Source organism: Leptodactylus fuscus, chromosome 8 (assembly GCF_031893055.1).
Source record: "Leptodactylus fuscus isolate aLepFus1 chromosome 8, aLepFus1.hap2, whole genome shotgun sequence".
In the NCBI taxonomy this organism is placed as follows: domain Eukaryota; kingdom Metazoa; phylum Chordata; class Amphibia; order Anura; family Leptodactylidae; genus Leptodactylus; species Leptodactylus fuscus.
The window spans coordinates 6555471-6577403 of NC_134272.1; the positions used below are offsets into that span (position 1 = coordinate 6555471).

Here is a 21933-nt window from a genome sequence, read left to right on the forward strand (position 1 = left end):
GCTACGTGCCCAGGGTCAGATATAGTAATACTGTATGGAGACACTAATGGGGTATTATACTGTGTGGGGGGCTCACAGGGGGCGCTATACTGTGTGGGGGCACAATGTAGCAGGCGGGGCTGATGGCTACGTGCCCAGGGTCAGATATAGTAATACTGTATGGAGACGCTAATGGGGTATTATACTGTGTCGGGGGCCCACAGGGGGGCGCTATACTGTGTGGGGGCACAATGTAGCAGGCGGGGCTGATGGCTACATGCCCAGGGGCAGATATAGTAATACTGTATGGAGACGCTAATGGGGTATTATACTGTGTGGGGGCCCACAGGGGGCGCTATACTGTGTGGGGGCACAATGTAGCAGGCGGGGCTGATGGCTACGTGCCTAGGGTCAGATATATTAATACTGTATGGGGACACTAATGGGGTATTATACTGTGTGGGGGGCCCACAGGGGGCGCTATACTGTGTGGGGGCACAATGTAGCAGGCGGGGCCGATGGCTACGTGCCCAGGGGCAGATATAGTAATACTGTATGGAGACACTAATGGGGTATTATACTGTGTCGGGGGCCCACAGGGGGGCGCTATACTGTGTGGGGGCACAATGTAGCAGGCGGGGCTGATGGCTACATGCCCAGGGGCAGATATAGTAATACTGTATGGAGACGCTAATGGGGTATTATACTGTGTGGGGGCCCACAGGGGGCGCTATACTGTGTGGGGGCACAATGTAGCAGGCGGGGCTGATGGCTACGTGCCTAGGGTCAGATATATTAATACTGTATGGGGACACTAATGGGGTATTATACTGTGTGGGGGGCCCACAGGGGGCGCTATACTGTGTGGGGGCACAATGTAGCAGGCGGGGCCGATGGCTACGTGCCCAGGGGCAGATATAGTAATACTGTATGGAGACACTAATGGGGTATTATACTGTGTCGGGGGCCCACAGGGGGGCGCTATACTGTGTGGGGGCACAATGTAGCAGGCGGGGCTGATGGCTACGTGCCTAGGGTCAGATATATTAATACTGTATGGGGACACTAATGGGGTATTATACTGTGTGGGGGGCCCACAGGGGGCGCTATACTGTGTGGGGGCACAATGTAGCAGGCGGGGCTGATGGCTACGTGCCTAGGGTCAGATATATTAATACTGTATGGAGACACTAATGGGGTATTATACTGTGTGGGGGGCCCACAGGGGGCGCTATACTGTGTGGGGGCACAATGTAGCAGGCGGGGCCGATGGCTACGTGCCCAGGGGCAGATATAGTAATACTGTATGGAGACGCTAATGGGGTATTATACTGTGTGGGGGGCCCACAGGGGGCGCTATACTGTGTGGGGGCACAATGTAGCAGGCGGGGCCGATGGCTACGTGCCCAGGGGCAGATATAGTAATACTGTATGGAGACACTAATGGGGTATTATACTGTGTGGGGGGCCCACAGGGGGGCGCTATACTGTGTGGGGGCACAATGTAGCAGGCGGGGCTGATGGCTACGTGCCCAGGGTCAGATACACTAATACTGTAATACAGATTTTGTCCCTCTTTTCTTTATCAGATTTCACAGTCTTGGCGGCCATAGAAGGCTGCGTGTCCCATAACAACCAATCAGATTCCAGCTTACGGAATACAAGCTGTCCTGTGATTGGTTGCCATGGGCAACTGCGAGCTTGTGAGAAGCCGCTCGTACGGGTCCAGGCGCGAGCACGTGACCTTCCCGCTCCATGACGTCACCGCTGGCTTTCGAATGAATGGATAACGCAAAGGGGGGGGCGGTGTCTGTTACGCAACGATGACGTCAGCGGTGACGGCTGGTTCCCGGAAGTGGAGTGCTTTCGGCGGAGCTGGCCGTTGTTGTTGTTGTTGTGGTAGAGAGAAGTGTCAGGCGCGCCCCCGGCACCGCGTCTAAGCCCCTGACAGCCCACAGAGGCCGCAGGTAAGCGGAGGGCGGAGCAGGGGGAGGGAGCGGGACGGTGCCGGGCTGGAGCCGCTGTCATTGCGTCCTCACTGGTGTGTGTGACCGGTGTGAGCCGCTGAGTGGCCGGGGTCTCCCAGGCCTCAGGCATGACAGGAGGGGAGTAGGCCGGAGTATGGACGGCAGTGACCGATAAGGGGCGCCACACACGTCACCGAGCTGTCACCGATCAGCTGACTACAAGTCCCAGCATGTGCTGACAGCTCCGGGGGAATGCTGGGGGTTGTAGTTGTGTCTGTAACAAGGGACTGAGTGGGGAAATAACTTTCTCATTGACTCCATCAGTTCTTGCACCTGATACCTGCGGACAATAGCTGTCACAGCGGCTGAGGACGTGGGGTCCGGTGACTACTTAAGGACGGTTATCCTATTAAAGGGGTACTCCGGGAATCTACTACAACTCCCATATATTCTCACTATATCACTGGCGCACGCTGGGAGTTGTAGTGTCAGAATAGCAAAAGATGTGAAGGCTCCTGAGCTGTGGGCTACAAGCACCGAGACCACCGTATGAATGGGCACGGGCACTCACACTCCATTCACGGTCTATGTGGTACTTAAAGGGGTTGTCCAGGGGTCACCCATCTCCATCATCCGTAAATCAACACTTCCCGGACACTCCCTTTAACAAAGTCCAGTAGACCTTGAATGGACTTTGCACGTCCTCGACCACTTTGTGAACCTGCAGATGCGGCCGCTACAAAGCTCGCCATTATTTCCTATCCATTGGGTAAGGTGGGATTATTTCTGGAGACCCCGCTAACATTTTTCTTAAAAGAGAGGTTTTGGGTGCATTTGACATCTGAGATTTTGCAGAATATATAAAGCAAGCAGACTGCAATTACAATGCAAATTCAGAGCTACAATACATGACCTTTTGCCCTGCAGGCGATAGATCTTATTCTTGCTGGGCGCCCAATATAATGACACCAGGATGGTGCTAGAGCTGCTTTTGTGTTCAGTCTGGAGCCGTTGCATTTGCTGCTCATCTCTATTGCAGTGCAGGACGCCTGGAGAGGAATGGATGTAATGTGACAACGGCAGGGAGCAGGCACAGGATATTACCTTATAGCCCAGGTGTTATAGCCCTAAATTGGTTTTTCCTATTGATAATCTAGGCACTGGATAGGTCTTCAGTATGTCAGGGGTCTGGCAGATCCTCTGTTCTGACAACGTCTGCAATATCTGCATTATTAGTCCTTATCTTGTCATTGAAGCAACATGTGAGCAGCCACAAGACACATGGACTTCCTTAATTCCCATTAAGATTAATGCAGCGTTTTGGGTGCAAACCTGTCACCTGTATTACAGTGATTTATTAGGGAAAGATTTGGTTACCGCTGGTATTGGATGCATTTGACATATGAGATTTTGCAGAATATATAAACTGAGCAGGGGGGCAGCACAGTGGCTCAGTGGTTAGCACTACAGCTTTGCAGCGCTGGAGTCCTGGGTTCGAATCCCGCCAGGTACAACATCTGCAAGGAGTTTGTATGTTCTACCCGTGTTTGCGTGGATTTCCTCCCATTCTACAAAGGCATACTGATAGGGGAAAAAAAATGTCCATTGTGATCCCTATATCATATATCCCTATAGGGGGGCTCACAATCTACATAAAAAAAAGAAGAATATATAAACCAATTACAATGGGGGGATAACTGTCCGATCCCGAGATCAGGGGTCCCCCATATGAATGTAGGGGACGATTCATTCATTCATTCTCTATGGGGCTATTGATGAAAGCCATCCGGCTATCTTCGGCAGTCCCATCAAAGTAAATAGAGCGGCCATGCGTATACACCCAGCTACTGCTTTTATATGAGGTTCAATGGACCCCTGTATTTGTGTTTGGTGGGGGTCCAAGCAGTCTGACCTTTACTGTTCAAGTAGCTACTTCCTATCCAGTGGACGTGACAGAACCTAAAATTACCAGAATAGCAATTTACCTGTGGTTTCATACTATATATGAGGTCTGTGCGGTTATAGTGGGACTAGTCAGATATAAGATGTATATATATATTTCTCCTAAGTCATTACTGACCACAAGGGCCAGTGGACGCCGCAGGCTATATCCTAAGCTCGTACGCTTATTGACCGCTTGCTTTGCAGCCGACAGTACTTGTCCTTTAATATGTTGACTCTGTGTTCTCTGATACTCGTACCTACCCCCAGTTCTCCATTCTGACATCTGGTCCTCCATTGTATGTCCAAAGTAGAGAACAATTGGAAGAAGGTTTGGCTGCAGGACTGCACTATACTGGGATTGTTGTCTCTTACCATAGAGACACCTAGGTCTGCACAGGAGCTGGAGGATCAGTGTTTGTAGTCCATGGCATTGCAGCATTGCTTCGTTTTGCATTTGTGACCATGGAGGTCAGTGCGGTCTATATGGATGTTGTCATTTCCTTGAATTGGTCACACGGACCTTTGAAGTAATGTTTGTGTGAATAGATTCAGGAAGGTCTATGTGGCCGTAAGTACAGGGGCTGGCACATGGCCGATGGATCCTAAAGCTGTCAGTCTTGTACTGTAGCGATTGGGGAGGCCCCTACGATGCTGTGAGGTCACGGCCGGGTTCGGTATAGGACATAGGGGCCACATGCTGACTCTGTTGTATGCATGGGGCCTCAGTTGCATTTTTTGACCATATTTTAGGGCAGGGGTAGGGAACGTACGGCTCTCCAGCTGTTGCAAAACTACAACTCCCAGCATGCATACTTGCTCTGCTGTTCTTGGAAGTGAATGGAGCATGCTGGGAGTTGTAGTTTCACAGCAGCTGGAGAGCCCAAGGTTCCCTACCCCTGTTTTAGAGTCTAGTACAGGGATAGGGAACCTTGGGCTCTCCAGCTGCTGTGAAACTACAACTCCCAGCATGCTCCATTCACTTCCATGGGAGTTCCAAGAACAGCAGAGCAAGTATGCATGCTGGGAGTTGTAGTTTTGCAACAGCTGGAGAGCCGAAGGTTCCCTACCCCTGTTTTAGGGTCTAGTAGGATTACTGAGCCTTTCCGTCACCTAAGGATCCCTGACCAATGTTAGTCTATCAGGACAGGGGATAAACTCTCATCTCGTCCCTAATAATCCCTCTCCTTGTTGCAGGCACGCACAGACGTTCCAGTATCGGGCACCTCTTTATCATTGTTACCTCCAGCCGGGCTATTTTTAGGCTTTGCATGCCTGGTATTTTAATGTTTCGTCACTGACGTAACCACAGCGGGCGCGCCGTGTCCTCCTCCTCCTCCTGTTGTGGTGGTGAAGGGGTTAAACAGCGCGCACAATGCGTAGTCACACTCATAGTCCACGGGCAAGGAAAACCAATCAGCATTTCCTTGTATAAAGGTCACGGGTGTGCGGAGACTTTCCCTCTCTGTATAAACCTATGGCTTTGTGTGGACGCGGCCCAATGACTCACTTCTCTACATATATATGGCTTAGTCACCTATTTTTGCGCCGCGCCCATGTGCCCTTTCTTTGGGCTCACACGTTGGCTCACTGTAGGTGAAGTTTAAGGTCACGTCATCTTTTCCGTATTCACTTTGTATTTTTTTGTCTTGCGTTACATTTTTTTTCTTCTTCTTTTTTTTTTTGACATGACAACCGGAACTTTACTATGATTGATTATATACGAAAATGAAGGCGTGAATCCCACCGGCCCCCCCTGGGTCAGACCTTGTTTGTTACAAGCCCCCTGACTCCGGCCTGTCCGTGTGATATATAGTACATGATGATCTGATACCCGGGTCACGGCGTATACCTCGTGGCTACTCGAGCCAGTAGGGATTATTGATCTCGCTGGACATCGGATGTAAGGACGTGTGCGAGATCTGATCAGGTCCTATTACATGTAGACGTGGAGGAGTATACAGCTGAGCGGTGTGTGATGTGGATATACAAGGTATATATCCAACTGCACCCCATGGATTCTGGCACATTTGGAATTTTTCCTCTTGTCCTCACCGTTCCTGAGCAATCAAGTGCGGCTCCGAATTGCCATTGCAATGCAACAATACAGCAGTAAATCTCTGGGGGTTGTACAAAGTTATGACATGTCCCATAGGGGAGATTAGTCCATGATGTCTCTTATGTATCTGGTGCTATAAATCCTGTATATTGGTACATATTACTTGTCGGGGTCAGATATTGCTCTAGTCAGAGGCGATGATTCTTATTCTGGCAGATCAGATCTGATCTTCCATGTGCTGTGTGTGGGGGGATTGGTTAAATCCCCGGTAGGGTTTGCTTTTCCCTTCTCATAGTTTCGTGGTTCTTGTTGTCTCTGCCTTACTAGGTCGCTCCTTCTCCTACATTGCGACCTTGTGGAGGAATCGCAGACGGAGAAGTGACTGTGCAGAGATCCAAACCTTGTGCTCTATAAGGGGTTGCTGGTTTTTAATATCTTGTATTCAGTTATATATACTTCTTAGCTGTAATACCAGGCTAAAAAAACCCAAAACTAGAAGATGTTGGGAAAGTCTAAGCTAGAATGCAACAAAATGTGTGTGTGTGTATATAATATTATTATTAATAGAGGGATTCTACCATTAAAACCTTTTTTTTGTGGATAAGACGCTATTCGTCTCTTACCTCTAGACGTGGTGTCCGCTGCGCCGTTCCTTAGAAATACTGGTTTTTACCGGTATGCAAATGAGTTCTCTCGCAGCAATGGGGGCGTCCCCACTGCTGCCAGAGAAGTGTCTCCAGCACCGCCTCCTTCTTCGTCCGCAACGTCATCTTCAATGTCTTCTTCCGGCACAGGCTCGTAACTTCTAGCAGAGCAGACTGCGCAGGCGCTCAGGTCACGGGAAAATGGCCGCTTGCACAGTATTGTTAGCGGCCATTTTCTTGAGGCCTGTGCACCTGCGCAGTCTGCTCTGCCAGAAGTTACGAGCCTGCGCCGGAAGACATTGAAGATGACGCTGTGGACGAAGGAGGTGGCGGCGCTGGAGACTCTTCTCTGGCAGCGGTGGGGACGCCCCCATCGCTGCAAGAGAACTCATTTGCATACCAGTAAAAACCGGTATTTCTAAAGAACGGCGCAGCGGAGACCACGTCTACAGGTAAGAGACGAATAGACTTTCTAAAGTCTATTCCAATGTCTTATCCACACAAAAAAAAGGTTTTAATGGTAGAATCCCTTTAATGTACAATAATATATAAAATAATACAAATATAATAATAATAATAATTATAATAATATATATATCTTTATTTATTTTTAGGCTCTTGCTCATATTTAGGCTTTTTCATCATCTAATAATCCACATAGTCTTTGGGCCAGCACGTACTATCCTGCAGAATTATGAATGCAGCTCTTGACTATAATATAGGCATTTGCGAAATTAAACCCTGTATATTCTCCTGTATGTCATTTGTAAGATGGTGTTAAAAGGTGATTATGAAATGCGGTCGGGTTCCCCTTAAAGGGGTTGTCCATTTCATGTATGTATATTTTAATAGGGCTTCTGCTGGGCTTATGAACATAAGACAGGAGTACTCCCATCTCCCCGCACCTCTGTTTCCAGTGGCAAGCCCTGTGTTGGTCTGTATACAAGTCTCTTGGCTGTGCAACCAATGGTAGGCCTCAGCGGTGACATCTTCATAGACAGCAGGTAGCAGCGGTCACTGCATGAGCAGCCAGGGCCTGTATAGATGGAGCTGCTGCCGCCTGATACAGAGGTGCAGGGACAGGCGAGTACTTGTTAGTTGTGTTTATATCCCCAATATCAGCCACAGCGTTAAATCATAGCAAGAAGTATGACGTGGACATCCCCTTTAACGATCACATTTGGTATATGATAGACTATTGCTATAGTGGCCGTGCAGACTCCTCTCTGCTTCCTCTAGGTCACGATCCCAAGCAGCGCTGTGGTCGCGCTTCTTACTATGAGCTGAAACCAAACTTTACTCAGGAGTCGGAAACCCGGCAGTCTGTTTTCAGACCCATTCACTGAAATGGATTTGCAAAGAGACCGCCCGTGACCGTCTTGTGCCTCTCCGCGGCAAAAGCGTTTTTTTGTTTGTTTTTTTTAACCGGACACGTAGTCCTGCATGTCCGACTTTGTGTCTGGTTAAAAAAAACCTGAGAGGCAGCAGACGCTCACGGGCGCTCACTTCAAGTGAATGGGTTTGAAAACTGACCGCCGGGTTTCCGTCTCCTGTCCGGTTTCTCTCGGCAGATGATGGAGGCCGGGCGCAGGTATGAACCCGCCCTCGAAGAGCTTTTTATTGAAATAGATGTTTGTATTCCCATGGGAAATTTTAAAAAAATCCAGACGGTGCGTTGTCCTGTTCCTCTTTTATTCCTCCTGGAAATGTATAAATAAATTGACCAAAGCGTGATGTGCGGCTAGTGAAAGCGGCCAGTGACCCAGACACGCACCTTACTGACAATGGGGAATGGTCACACTCCGTTGTGTGTTTATAGATTTGCAGGAGGAGCAACAGAGGAAAAGAACAACATAGCTCTAAAGAGAATGCACTTGTATTGTTACAGTATTTCGTGGAGAATTGAAGACCCGATCTTTTACAGATGTCGGCAAGGTCATGGACACGAGTGAGCGACCTGCGACCATGTACAGTAGCCGTATGTTGTATGTGGTTTATACTGACACTGCTGGGGGGAAAAAAGAACACCGCATGTCACTTGTCAGGAATCCAATACATTATAATCTGTGTGGTGCTGTATGGCCACTGCTGCATTTTATGGGACCGCGCTCCATCAGTCCCATAGACCTGAATGAGGCGGTCGCACATGCTCACATATTCATATAGGGGGGTCCCTGTGCTGGACACTACACTTATCTCCTCTCCTATGGATCAGGGTCAGTCGTGTTGGTTGGAGAGCCCCTTTAAGCCGAGCAGAGTCTTCCTCTTTGCTTAGTTTCCGGTGTTACATATCTGCTCGTTTTCCCCCTGAAGTCTTTCCGCATTATATCATGTATATTCACACATAACGTCTTCTCTTTCTACTCCAGTGTTTTCCCTTCTATGCCTCTCCGTTGCGGCTCGCGTCTACGTATTGGCGCGGTCCAGCAGTGAGTCACATGTGAAGTATGTCACAGAGTTTCCTCTCGAGCTGTCAGAATTCCTGGGCCTAAATAAGCTCTTTTTTTTTTTTCTCCCTGTTTTAACAATTCGTTTCATCACTTTGCGGAATTTGGAGACGTCTTTGCAAATCTAGAAAGGGACGGATACATCTGTAAGGGTTAAAGGAAAGTTCCACAAAGTTCTTAAAGGGATTGTTAAGATAGAAGACAAAACACTTGGAATGTGATTAAAGTAATAGCAGTGACGGTCACTTTACACCCCTCCCCCAGTGCTCCTGTTCCAGGGGTTTACCGATCAGTCATGGGGTGCATTGCCCCGGCCGAATACAGCTCCAGTAAAACGTGACACAAGTCGGTCAGAAAAACCTCGACATGTCTGCAGGTGAAGCCGGACATCGAGTTTGGTCCCATGTTTTAGCGTCTGGACGTTCTACATAACTGGGTCGTGTGCAGGAACTCCAAATTAAAATAAGTTTGCTCGCCAATCTCAAGTAAGCGTCCAGAAGTGTGACCGGCAGATTTTCTAGAACTTGTTGACCGTGCGTCATGTCTAATTCCCCCAGACACGGCCTGTGCTACCCCTCCATCACATTCCCTGTAAAACCTCAGCCTGTAACCGTAAGACTTCTCTACACCCGTCCCTATTCATTTTCCCTGGCCGCAGCGTCTTAAGACGTTCCAGCTTTTTTTTTGGTTGTTTGTTTTCCTTTCCCTGCAGAATATTTCATATTCCGGGTCTTCACGTCTTAGGAATGTTTCGTTCCTTAAGTTGGCTTCTTGTTTTTCTGTATTGTTTATCGGTTAGTTTCACTCTCCCCATGGAATATTTTATACTCCGGGTCTTCACGTCTTAGGAATGTTTTGTTCCTTAGCTTGGATACGTCTTTTCTTGTATTGTTTATTGGTTTTTCTGCTTTCCCTGTGGAATCTTCTATGTTTCAGGTCTTCACATCTTGGAATGTTTCGTTCCTTAGGTTAGATACATCTTTTCCTTTATTGTTTATTGGTTAGTTTTACTTTCCCCTTGGAATCTCTTATATTTCAGGTTTTTACGTCTTGGAATGTTTAGTTTCTTAGGTTAGATACGTCTTTTCTTTTATTGTTTACTAGCCTCTTCCTGCGACTTCGTCTGCGTTCTATTGGTGTCGATGATCCGCCTATATTCAGCAAATGGCTGCCGTCGATGGTTCGCCTGCTCCGGCGTTTCGGCAGCTGAACTCGTTCCTCGCACTGTGCCTGTGATTGTTCCGGCATCTCAGCAGCTCGATGGGACGCCATATAATGAACATGTTGTTGGCGGCGATGCTCCCCATCAGCTCTGCTTGAGGAGAACTCTGTGACTTCTGGCTCCTTCATAGCTCTCTTTGTTTTAGAATTTTGCAACAAATTAGGTTTTCTTTTTCCTGGCATGTTTAAAAGTAGCAAACTGCCAATGTAGATTAAAGGTGTTTGCCCATGTCAGTTTGTCTGCACTGCCTGGAGCAGATCAGATAATATACAAATGCATGTACACACTGAGGGTTAGCATGTGCTTACACAATGAGATAACAGACCTGGGACCTGAGATAAGGTGCGGCAGGAGCAGTGTAACATAGTATGTGAACATAAATTCATAACAGTCATGAAGCCATGGGATAAAACGTCGACGTGTTAATCGAGGTTACAAACTATCTATGGGACACATTTCATCCAAATCCGTTCAGCATTTTTTGTGTATTTGACTAACAAACATCCAAACTTTCACCTTTATAATATTAGTAGGAAGGCTAGGATAGGATTGGTTTGTGCACAGAATACTTTATACTTCGGGTCTCACGTCTTGGAATGTTTACTTCCTTAGCTTAGATACATTTTTTCCTGTATTGTTTCTTGCTCTCCCAATGGAATCTTTTATATTTCATGTATGTTTCGTTCCTTGTGTCAGATACATCTTGTCTTTTGTTTTTTCTTATTGTTTATTGCCTTGGTTTTGCTTTGTGCACATTATACCTTATACTTCGGCTCTTCACGTCTTGGAATGTTTACTTCCTTAGATTGGATACGTTTCTTCCTATATTGTTTATTGGTTAGTTTTACTTTCCCCATGGAATCTCTTATATTTAAGGTCTTCACGTCTTGGAATGTTTAGTTTCTTAGGTTAGCTACGTCTTTTCTTATTTCTTGGCCTGGTTTTGCTTTGTGCACATTATACTTTATGCTCCGGCTCTTCACGTCTTGGAATGTTCACTTCCTTAGCTTAGATACATTTTTTTTTCCTGTATTGTTTATTGCTTTCCCCATGGAATCTTTTATATTTCAGGTATGTTTCGTTCCTTGTGTCAGATACATCTTGTCTTTTGTTTTTTCTTATTGTATATTGGCCTGGTTTTGCTTTGTGCACATTATACCTTATACTTCGGCTCTTCACGTCTTGGAATGTTTACTTCCTTAGATTGGATACGTTTCTTCCTATGTTGTTTATTGCGTTTGTTACTTTCTTAGTGGATAGGACATGAGCTGAGATCCAGTTTTTCTAGAGAGGAAGCTTGTGCACAATGTTGCTGCATCAGGCTTCCCATGTGCAGGCGCGGAGTTATAAATACAGCTGGGGGGGGGGGACTTCCTTATGCACTACTATAGTTTTCAGCCACAAGCACGTGGGAGCCGGGGGAGTGTTGGTCTGGTCTGTGGGAATGTGAGCTGTGCAAAGCCTGTAAACAGGCGATGAGTCAGGACATTGCTATGTCACACAGTGCGGAGGCCTCCCTTAGTGTGTAACCAGTGGGTGTACTCAGGCAATGTCTTTACAGAGCTCGGGGCCTCCTCCAGCACATTTACACATTAAGCACCGCACCAGGTCACCATCTCCTTACCAGGTGAGAAGGCAGACTCCCGAGAGCATGGATTCCCGGGTCTTGATTCTGAATTTTTTTGTGATTTTTGGATTTAGAGAGTAAATGGAGCAATGGTAGGACATGGGTAGTTGTAGCCCCAGGCCTGACGCTCACGTGTGCAGTCGTGAAGTAGATTGTCTTATGTATTTGTTTTGGTACGTTGCGTTCGCTGCACTTGCTTGGGTTTCATTTGTACTCTGGTCCTTTATTACATGCGGTCCCTTAGGGAATCCTGGTTAGTAGGGTTAGGACTTAGCACAGGGAAACTGCTGGATTATTATTTTTATTTTTTTTTTATTTTTGCAATTTCTTTTGTCTTTTTTTTTTTTTGTATTGGAGGCAGCAGGGAAACACAATGCACTTGTATTCAGGGCTGTGGAGTTGTGACGTCGGGGGCCAATTTTGGGGGTCGCAGTTGGATAAAGGTTATAGACTCTGACTCCGCTTCAAGATAATGTGATGAACTATTAATCCTGCTAAGATTATTTTCTAATATTTTTATTCAGTTTGTGTGTTTGGATGTTTGTTCCTCAATCACGCAAAATCGGCTGTATGGATTTGCATGAAATTTGCCACATACATAGATAGGAACCCCGATTAAAACATAGGCTACTTTTTATCCCGGTAAATGACGTCTCTACACGACCGCAGTGAAGGAATATAGGTTCACACTACAGTAAAGGACCTGTGATGACGTCATCACAGGTCCTTGAGCCATTCTCAGATAGGATCATAACACATAACAGAGGGCGCCTTGTACTTTTTGTGCAGGTTTGTACGGTTGACTCCAGCAGTTAAAGGGGTTGTCTTATGGGGGAAACCTTTTTAAAGCGGGTTCAGAATGGGTAAAAAGGGTGTTCCAACTTTTTATTTTATTTTCTATATATCGTATAATGGTGCTGCAGACGGGGCCATAAACATAAGAAAAAATCTTTACTCCTCCCCATTCCCAGCGGTGACGTCCCGCTTGTGCTGCAGCCAATCGCAGGCCTGGGCAGTGACCTCTTTACGGACGACATGTGACATGCCATTGGCTGCAGCGGTCACATGGTACAGGCGGCCCAGGGATCTGTATTCAGAAGATCAGACCTGGTGCTTTTGGAAACAGGGACCCAGACGGGGAGAGTAAAGAAGTTTTATGTATATGACCCCTTAGCCGGACACTATCATGCGCGGATCCCCCCGCCACTCCCATGTTGGTGTTGCCCGGGTCTCCATTGCAGTCTACTTCCCCGGATCTACTTGACATCAGTGGTTGCCCTCATGTACACCGATCCAGGAAGTAGAGACCAGCAGGGTCCCGCTAAGGGTCGTGCAGGGAACCCTGTATTTTTAACCCATTTTTACCCTGTTTTACAAACTTTTCCTCCTTTCTGAGCGATAACTTATTCTAAAACGACCCTAAAACGACGAGAACATGGCCCCCCCCCCCACCCCCGTACATCAAACAGTCAGACGAGAGGTCTCTCCTTTTTTGAGGCTTAATAGACAAGCGGTTTTATTCTGCGATCACAGCGCACCGTCATTAGATTGTTAGCGCGCTGCTGCCGCCTTATCCGACCGGCGTCCCGGCGAATATCTTAAAGAGATCGGTTGGATGAAATCCCCCCCCCCCCCCCCCCCCGGTAGAGGAAGACACGATAATCTCCTTGTTAATTAAAGCGAGCGCTGTTTGTTGTGATCTCGCTCGTGGCACTCTTCCTTTCATTACGCGCTATCGCCGGGCAGCCGACGGCGAGCGTCGCGTGTCCTTAGTAATGACTTTCTTCATCTCTTTATTTTTTATTTCTATATTTTTTCTCCCCCCCCTCCCCTTCTTTACGTCTCCGGTTTCTTTTATGAATTTCTGATGCCTCTCCTTTCGCCGCCGCCGCCGCTAATCCTTCTCGATTTAACTGGCTTAACGAGTAGGGGGGCGAAATAAGTCCGACAAGATTTAAGGGGGGTGTTAATAATATTGAAGTCCCGTATTTTTTTTCTGTTCCTGACCCCGTGTGATCTAATTCCCGCGTCGTCAGCGCCCGGGATGAGTCCTTTCATCTTCTCGAGCCGTTCTTCTTTGTCGGACTTGCCCTCGAGTCATCCGCGCACTTGGACCCCCCACCCCCACCCCTCTTCTTCTTCTTCCTCGTCTTCTTTTGTCTCCATGGTTACAGTCTCCAAGTTGGCGGTTTTTGATGGTTTCCATGACAACCCTCCTTGGGAAATCTGTAGCGTCTCGGCTACATTTTCTTTTTCATCAATGATTTACATGCCGGGGGGTTTTGTCGTGTCGTGCGGAGGCATGAATCCGGTTCCGGTGCCGTTTGTGTGATTGCCAGGAGGGAGGATCCCGACCTCTCCGCTCTGCACCCGGCAGCGTCAGGGTTTACGGTCACGTTTCCCAGGTCTCCCGACCCCCTCCGTGGGCCGTGGGCAGCTTTAGACTGTTATTTGCCAAAACTTATTTTCGGGAGGGGGGATTGGGTTTGGTTGTAGATCTCCATGGTAAGTGCGTTGTGCAGGGGCTCGTGTTGTGCAGGGGCTCGCGTTGTGCAGGGGCTCGCGTTGTGCAGGGGCTCGCGTTGTGCAGGGGCTCGCGTTGTGCAGGGGCTCGCGTTGTGCAGGGGCTCGCGTTGTGCAGGGGCTCGCGTTGTGCAGGGGCTCGCGTTGTGCAGGGGCTCGCGTTGTGCAGGGGCTCGCGTTGTGCAGGGGCTCGCGTTGTGCAGGGGCTCGCGTTGTGCAGGGGCTCGCGTTGTGCAGGGGCTCGCGTTGTGCAGGGGCTGGCGTTGTGCAGGGGCTCGCGTTGTGCAGGGGCTGGCGTTGTGCAGGGGCTGGCGTTGTGCAGGGGCTGGCGTTGTGCAGGGGCTGGCGTTGTGCAGGGGCTGGCGTTGTGCAGGGGCTGGCGTTGTGCAGGGGCTGGCGTTGTGCAGGGGCTGGCGTTGTGCAGGGGCTGGCGTTGTGCAGGGGCTGGCGTTGTGCAGGGGCTGGCGTTGTGCAGGGGCTGGCGTTGTGCAGGGGCTGGCGTTGTGCAGGGGCTGGCGTTGTGCAGGGGCTGGCGTTGTGCAGGGGCTGGCGTTGTGCAGGGGCTGGCGTTGTGCAGGGGCTGGCGTTGTGCAGGGGCTGGCGTTGTGCAGGGGCTGGCGTTGTGCAGGGGCTGGCGTTGTGCAGGGGCTGGCGTTGTGCAGGGGCTGGCGTTGTGCAGGGGCTGGCGTTGTGCAGGGGCTGGCGTTGTGCAGGGGCTGGCGTTGTGCAGGGGCTGGCGTTGTGCAGGGGCTGGCGTTGTGCAGGGGCTGGCGTTGTGCAGGGGCTGGCGTTGTGCAGGGGCTGGCGTTGTGCAGGGGCTGGCGTTGTGCAGGGGCTGGCGTTGTGCAGGGGCTGGCGTTGTGCAGGGGCTGGCGTTGTGCAGGGGCTGGCGTTGTGCAGGGGCTGGCGTTGTGCAGGGGCTGGCGTTGTGCAGGGGCTGGCGTTGTGCAGGGGCTGGCGTTGTGCAGGGGCTGGCGTTGTGCAGGGGCTGGCGTTGTGCAGGGGCTGGCGTTGTGCAGGGGCTGGCGTTGTGCAGGGGCTGGCGTTGTGCAGGGGCTGGCGTTGTGCAGGGGCTGGCGTTGTGCAGGGGCTGGCGTTGTGCAGGGGCTGGCGTTGTGCAGGGGCTGGCGTTGTGCAGGGGCTCGTGTTTTTTGGCTATAGGGGTCTGTCTATATGGACCTGATGATAATTGTCACTATTTTGTCTTTCTTTCTTTGCAGTTGCTTTTTCTGCACCGTTCTGTCCTGGCGATTGTTTACAGGTTATGACGACTAATCTTAAACCAAACAAGGCATTAAAGGTAGGAAACGGTGAATTTTTATAAAAAATTATTTTTATTATTCAGATGGGTAAATCGACATTAAAGGGGTTCTCTGGGGTTAGGTCATTGATCACCTGTCCTTGGGATCGGTCATCGATATCAGGTCGGTGGGTGGCTGACGCCCATCCCCCCCCCATAGATCAGCTGATTGAAGGGGGTGCAGTGTTTGGACAAGCGCTGTGGTCTCTTCACTTCTTATGTCAGGGTCACAGAGGTGAACCGCGGTCACACATGCGCACCAATCCACAACTGAAAGCGGCAGGACTTCGATGCACATGTGAACCAAGCTGTAACAAGTATAGCGCCGCACATTGTATAGTGGCAGTGATCGGTATTGCAGTTCAGCCCTATTTATTTGTATGGGACTGAGCTGTAGCATGGCCATGTGACCAGTGACTGAGGTCGCTGCCCTTCAGCTTGCGCTGCTTGGGTAAACTCCTATTCCTCCTATTCTGTCTTTGGAGTATGGGAGGAAATCCACACAAACACGGGGAGAACATACAAACTCCTTCGAACCCAGGCAGGCTGCATTGCTAACCACCGAGCCACCGTGTTGCCCCTAAACTCCTATTCCTCTTCTAAAAGCTGATCTGTGGGGGTCCTGGGTGCAGACTTGACCTATCTAATACTGATGGTCTGTCCAGTCACAGTCCCAGAAAGGTCCTTTTAAAGGTACAAATATTAGCACAACACTTGTTAATATACCGCAGTGTTAAAGGGGTTTTACCAAACATTGCTGAGATAGAAATAAGTCCCATGGGGTCCATTCTGGACACTTCTCCCTTATCCACAGTCTGACTGCCAAGTTCCCCAATAATCGGGAGGACGGGGGCAGAAAATCTCCCTAAGGCTTCCATGTGAATGGAGCGCCATTACACTCCGGTCACTTCTATAGGGCTGCGGCCACTGCTGGAGATTACAATCCCGGCAGCCCCATAGGAGTGAATGGAGGGCTGGTCACATAAGTACATCGCTGCTCCGTTTGCAAGAAGGACTTAGAGGGGACTTTTGGTCACCTGTCTTCCCCATTGCTGGGGGACCTGGCGATTAGACTTGTATAGGACAGGGGATAAATGTCCATAATGTCCACAACCCCTTTAAGGAGACAGCATGGCTGACAGTGTTATTCTGTAACTTCCATTTACCTCTATGGGACTTACAGAAACTCCATAGTACAACCCCATTTGGCTGTTCCTATATCTCCTGACTCCTTCAAGGAGGCGGACATTGCGCTGTTCTCATCTCCGCTCTATGGGACTGAATCGGGAATGACCCTTTAGGCTTAGGCCCCAGTCTTATGAGCGGAGTGCGAGGCCTGTACCGACATTTCCAACTTTCTTCATGGATTGGAGTTTGGGAATGTCTACTGTACACAGCAGAGCAACCAATAATCCCTCCCGGCAGGAGCCATACCTCAGATGCTCTTGTGTTGCGATTTTGCGTTTTTTGGCCCCAATTTGTGCAAAATTGTCTCTTGTTCTGTTATATTCTGGTAACTGCAACAAAAATTGTGATATGGTGTTTTGTTTTATTTTATCGAGCCCCTTAGGTATCTGTATGATGCTCTTAAAGGGGTGGTATGGGGTATTTTGCAGTACCATACGCAGCCATGCACAAGAGGAGCAGAAAATCCGGGAGACAAAACCTCAGATCGCGGATCCATTCAGATGTTACTTAAATTGAGGCTCAAAATCGCCATTTTTAGCGATTATGGGTATTCCTGTGTTCATAGATCATTGATTTGCACCTGGAAATACTTGGCATGGGTTAACCCCTTTAAGTGGACTATAAGGGCGCCTGCTGTGCCTTATGTTTGAGAGCCGCCCTGTGCCCATTCTCATGGCAACTGTCAGGTATGCTGACGTTACTGTTGCCCCATCCAGGGGTCCCATTCAGGCCTATAAGCCCCCTTGTGCCGCACAGTTTAACTCTTCACGGTCCCCTCGCTGAGACCCCTCTTTCACTTGCAGCTGTTTGCAGAATTTGGCCAGAATTTCTTCATTTCGGATCCAGTTTCTACAATAAACGAAATATCAGAATGTTTTTGGGGGGGTTTTTTTTGTGGTATTTTAAAGAATTTATCCCGACTTTGGCAGCCTTGCTAGGGAATCCAGATAAAGTTTTGGGTTTCTCTTGATAGGAATACATCTTTATCCATTTGCTTCGCTCTCCGTTGCCTGAACTTCTCGTGAACTTTGTCTTTTACGTTTCGCTCTTGCAGTAATCCGCATTATTAATCATTATGGAAGTTCCTGGCTCGCTGCAGATTTAGGATTGTCCTATTTGCAACACAGGAGAAAAGGATGGGACCCCCAGCCATTGCAAGAACAGGGGACCCCCGAGTCCTTTGTTCGTGGAGCGTTCACCTATATGATCGGCAATGTCTAAGGACGAGAGTAGTCGCGTGACCGGGGTGCGGCAGAATTTTCTAATCCTGTACAATTCCTTTTAGTCTGAAGGGTCCGGACAGTCTCATCATTTGAGCTGTGCACTTGTCTTGCACGTTTCTTGCACATTTCCCTTTTCACCAGTACTGTCATTCGTTTATAGCGCCTTGCAGACCAGCGCATTTCTATGGCAACAGACTACAAACCATCCCTCCTGTAGTCAGGCTTTCTTATAATCCTAGAATCTACCTTGCAAAAAAATAATAGATATGACCGACTTCTGCCATCACAAAAAAAAGCAGTAACGAAATGTAACCAATACATTGAAAGTGGTGCCATTGAAAAATACAGCTGGTCCTGAAAAAAGGAAACAAAAAAACCTAATGTGCTTATGGAATGCAACACGTTTTAAAGGGATTCTACCATTAGAAACCTTTTTTTTGTCGTTGACACGACAGAATAGCCCTAAGAAAGTCTATTCGTCTCCTACCTTTAGATGTCTTCTCCGCCCCGCCGTTCGGTTAAAATCCCGTTTTCCGTCGGTATGCAAATGAGTTCTCTTGTAGTACTGGGGGCGGTCCTCAGTGCTGGGGGCGTCCACAATGCTGCGAGAGAACTCTCCAGCGCCGCCTCCATCTTCTTCATACATCTTCTTCTGGGGGTTGGCTTCAAACTTCTAGGCAAAGCCGACTGCGCATGTCCACCAACCACAAGAAAATGGCCGCTTACACAGTATTGTAAGTGGCCATTTTCTTGTGGCCGATGGGCATGCGCAGTCGGCCGCCCGAGGCCTAGAAGTTTGAAGCCAACCCTTGGAAGAAGACGTGTGAAGACCCCGTTCCTGCAGAAGATGGAGAGTTCTCCCGCAGCATTAGGGCCGCCCCCAGTGCTGTGAGAGAACTCATTTGCATACCGGCAGAAAACAAGATTTTAACTGAACGGCGGGGCGGAGAAGACATCTAAAGGTAGGAGACAAATAGCCTTTTGTAAGGCTATTCTGTCGTGTCAACGAGAAAAAGAGGTTTTTAATGGTAGAATCCCTTTAAAAAAAAAAAAAAAATTTCTTTGCGGATTTGTAGTAACCGTTTCACGTTTCTTCCAGGTAAAGAAGGAGGCGGGAGAGAACGCCCCAGTATTAAGCGACGATGAGCTCGTGTCAATGTCTGTGCGGGAGCTAAACCAGCACCTCCGAGGTCTCTCCAAAGAGGATATCATCCGCTTAAAGCAGCGCAGGCGTACCTTGAAAAACCGCGGCTACGCTGCCAGCTGCCGAGTAAAGCGCGTCACCCAAAAAGAAGAACTCGAGAGACAACGGGTGGAGTTGCAGCAAGAAGTGGATAAGCTGGCGCGAGAGAACTCCAGCATGAAGCTTGAGTTGGATGCTCTCCGGTCCAAGTACGAAGCCCTCCAAACCTTCGCCCGCACCGTCGCCAGGGGCCCCATCACCCCCACCAAGGTCGCCACCACCAGTGTCATCACCATCGTGAAGTCTGCCGACTTATCCTCGGCTTCCATACCATTCTCTGCGGCCTCCTAGTATCTAGAAAAGCGAAAGAGCGGAGAGAACTGGCTGCCTGGTCTACGAGGGACGTTATGGGATTCACTTAATATCGTTTCTCGGTTCCTTTCCTGCCTATTCAGATTTTTAGGCGTTGCCTTTTATTCCATAGCCCGCCCCAACATGACGCGCAGAGGTGACACGCACGATGGCCTTGTCGTAATCGTACCAGGGAATATGTCTCGTTGGGTTGGATGAGGTGACGAATCCGTAGGACTTTGTGTCGAGTGATGGATCTTCTCGGACCCTTCATAAACATCACTTTTAGGAAAGTAAAAGGAGCTCGATCGAATTTTTTATTTTTTTTTTCCCAATTTTTTTTTTTTTTACATTTTCTGGGTGACCAGAGTAACAATCTGTGTTAATTTCTATACGGCCGATGTCGTGTCCTTGTGAGGATTGTGGTCCGCGCCTGTGGAGTTATCTTGTCGAGAGGTATTTATGTTGCATGTCGTTCTCCGATGGGATTTTTTTTTTTTTTTTCTCGTTTTTTGAATGGCCTTTGTAAGAAAACTCAGGATTTCCGTAAAATATTTTAGTGACCTCCATGTGTTGAAATCGTTCCCATCTTCATGAATCCTTCACGACTGGCGAGACCAGTTGTGCGTTTTTGTTTAAGTTTTTGCTAAGCGGGATTGGAGCGATCCTGAATGGATGGATTGGGCAAAGTGACTTTACGGCCCATCGCACTTTCCAATGAATTTCGTATCCCCTTTTGGAAGTGTTTGGGGTCCCACGAATAGTGTTTGCATCCTTGTAGATGGCTTAAAGGGGTTCTCCACAGACGGCAAGGTCTGATCGCTGCCCCCAACCACCCATTGTGAGATTGAGTATCTCCGAGTGAATGGAGTGGTTGTTCAGATTCACGACCTCTGCCCCATTCGCTTCGATGGGGCCGAGCGGGTTAGAGAGCCAAGTACAGCACTCCTGTGATCCCATCCACTCCATACACGCAGGAAATTCAGGACCCTCTTTATATTACAGGTGGGGTCCCAGTGGTTGGACCTGCAGCGATCAAACACTTATCCCCTATCCCGTGGATTAGGGTCGAGCGGAGTTTATAAGAATTCGGCTAAGGCCACACGTGGCGGGTATCGTCCCACAACAGCAAGAGGCAGTTGAATTTGTCTGGTTTTGGCCCTGAGGCTGGGCTGAACCCACAGCATGGAATTGACATTCTGCGGGTTCAGAATCCACAGCGTAAGGCACTTGGTTTTGCAGCGTTGCGTGCTTCAGATTTCACTAAACTCTTACTATAGATTCCGCCCCTGTGTTGGTTTTGCGGCAGATTCAGCGCCAAATTCCTCTCCGATTCCGGTTCTCATCCTTTCATTCAGCTGAAAAATCTGCAGGATGAGTCACCTCCAATTCCTCTTCCATTTCTGCTGTGCGAACAAAACCCTAACCGGTTGCGACTGCGCCACGTGTGGCCCTTGCTTTAAATCTAAGGCCCCACATTGCGGAATCGCAGCTTTTTTTTTGTTGCCTTTTTTTGACCCAAAGCCAGAAGGTAGAAGTATAAGAACGTCCTATGCATTGCCCATACTTGGCAAAAAAACCACAACAAAATCTGCAACCAATAAAGCTGCATTTCCGCAACGTGGGGCCTTAGCCTAAGGGTGACTGTGTTAAACCTAGTACAGGGAAGGCGGAGCATGACCTTTTTTCCGTTTAGTATCATGCTCCGCCCCTCAGACCCTGCCTAGACCTAGCACGGTGTATGTATTTTGCTGGGAGTTCCCCTTTAATAGGATTGCAAGGGATGAACGTTACAGAGGGTCCTGATATTGTGCTACGAAGGTTGTATAGAGAGTAGTTACATGGGGTGACCCGGTGGAGGGAGATCTATGGATGGACTCGGTAAGTGTTACCTGTATTGTGTTGTAGGTTGTCGTTTGGTATATTTTATTTATTCCACACCTTCTATAAGTATTATATGGTTTCGGAGCGCTCCCGTTATCTCGTGTCGGAAAGTTCTGGACAAATTTTGCCGAGACTTTCCTGAAGTTCTTCTTTGAGCGTTACGTTTGGCACTTAGTAGGTATTTTGTAGGATCTTATTTTTTTATGTACCCGGCTTGACTTGACCACTGCTCGATGGGCAGGGATGGAATTGGACGGTATCGGTTGTAGATTAGACACGTACGTATAGCGAATGTGATAGAGTTTTTAGAATTGTTTTTGTTCAATTTTTTTGTTGGTGGTTGCAAGTTTTTGGAAAGGGTGTCCCTATTCCGATAGGTGGGATCGCTGTCGATA

General features: G+C 48.6%; 2 protein-coding genes across 4 annotated transcripts in view; both read left to right on the forward strand.

Annotated features, from left to right (window-relative positions):
- The window catches only part of ELFN1 (extracellular leucine rich repeat and fibronectin type III domain containing 1), a 694846-nt gene that overhangs the window by 143380 nt on the left and 529533 nt on the right, over window positions 1-21933 (forward strand). The window lies entirely within an intron of this gene.
- On the forward strand, window positions 1857-20941 carry MAFK (MAF bZIP transcription factor K). 3 transcript variants are annotated; one of them, XM_075285650.1, is made up of 3 exons: window positions 1857-1946; window positions 15630-15709; window positions 19220-20941. In XM_075285650.1, exons 2-3 carry the CDS (start codon window positions 15674-15676, stop codon window positions 19652-19654), a joined length of 471 nt encoding a protein of 156 aa, XP_075141751.1. In that variant the 5' UTR covers window positions 1857-1946; window positions 15630-15673; the 3' UTR covers window positions 19655-20941. The 3 variants fall into 3 exon arrangements, with proteins under 3 accessions (XP_075141751.1, XP_075141752.1, XP_075141753.1); XM_075285651.1 differs by lacking the exon at window positions 1857-1946 and adding an exon at window positions 11844-11886; XM_075285652.1 differs by lacking the exon at window positions 1857-1946 and adding an exon at window positions 14371-14391.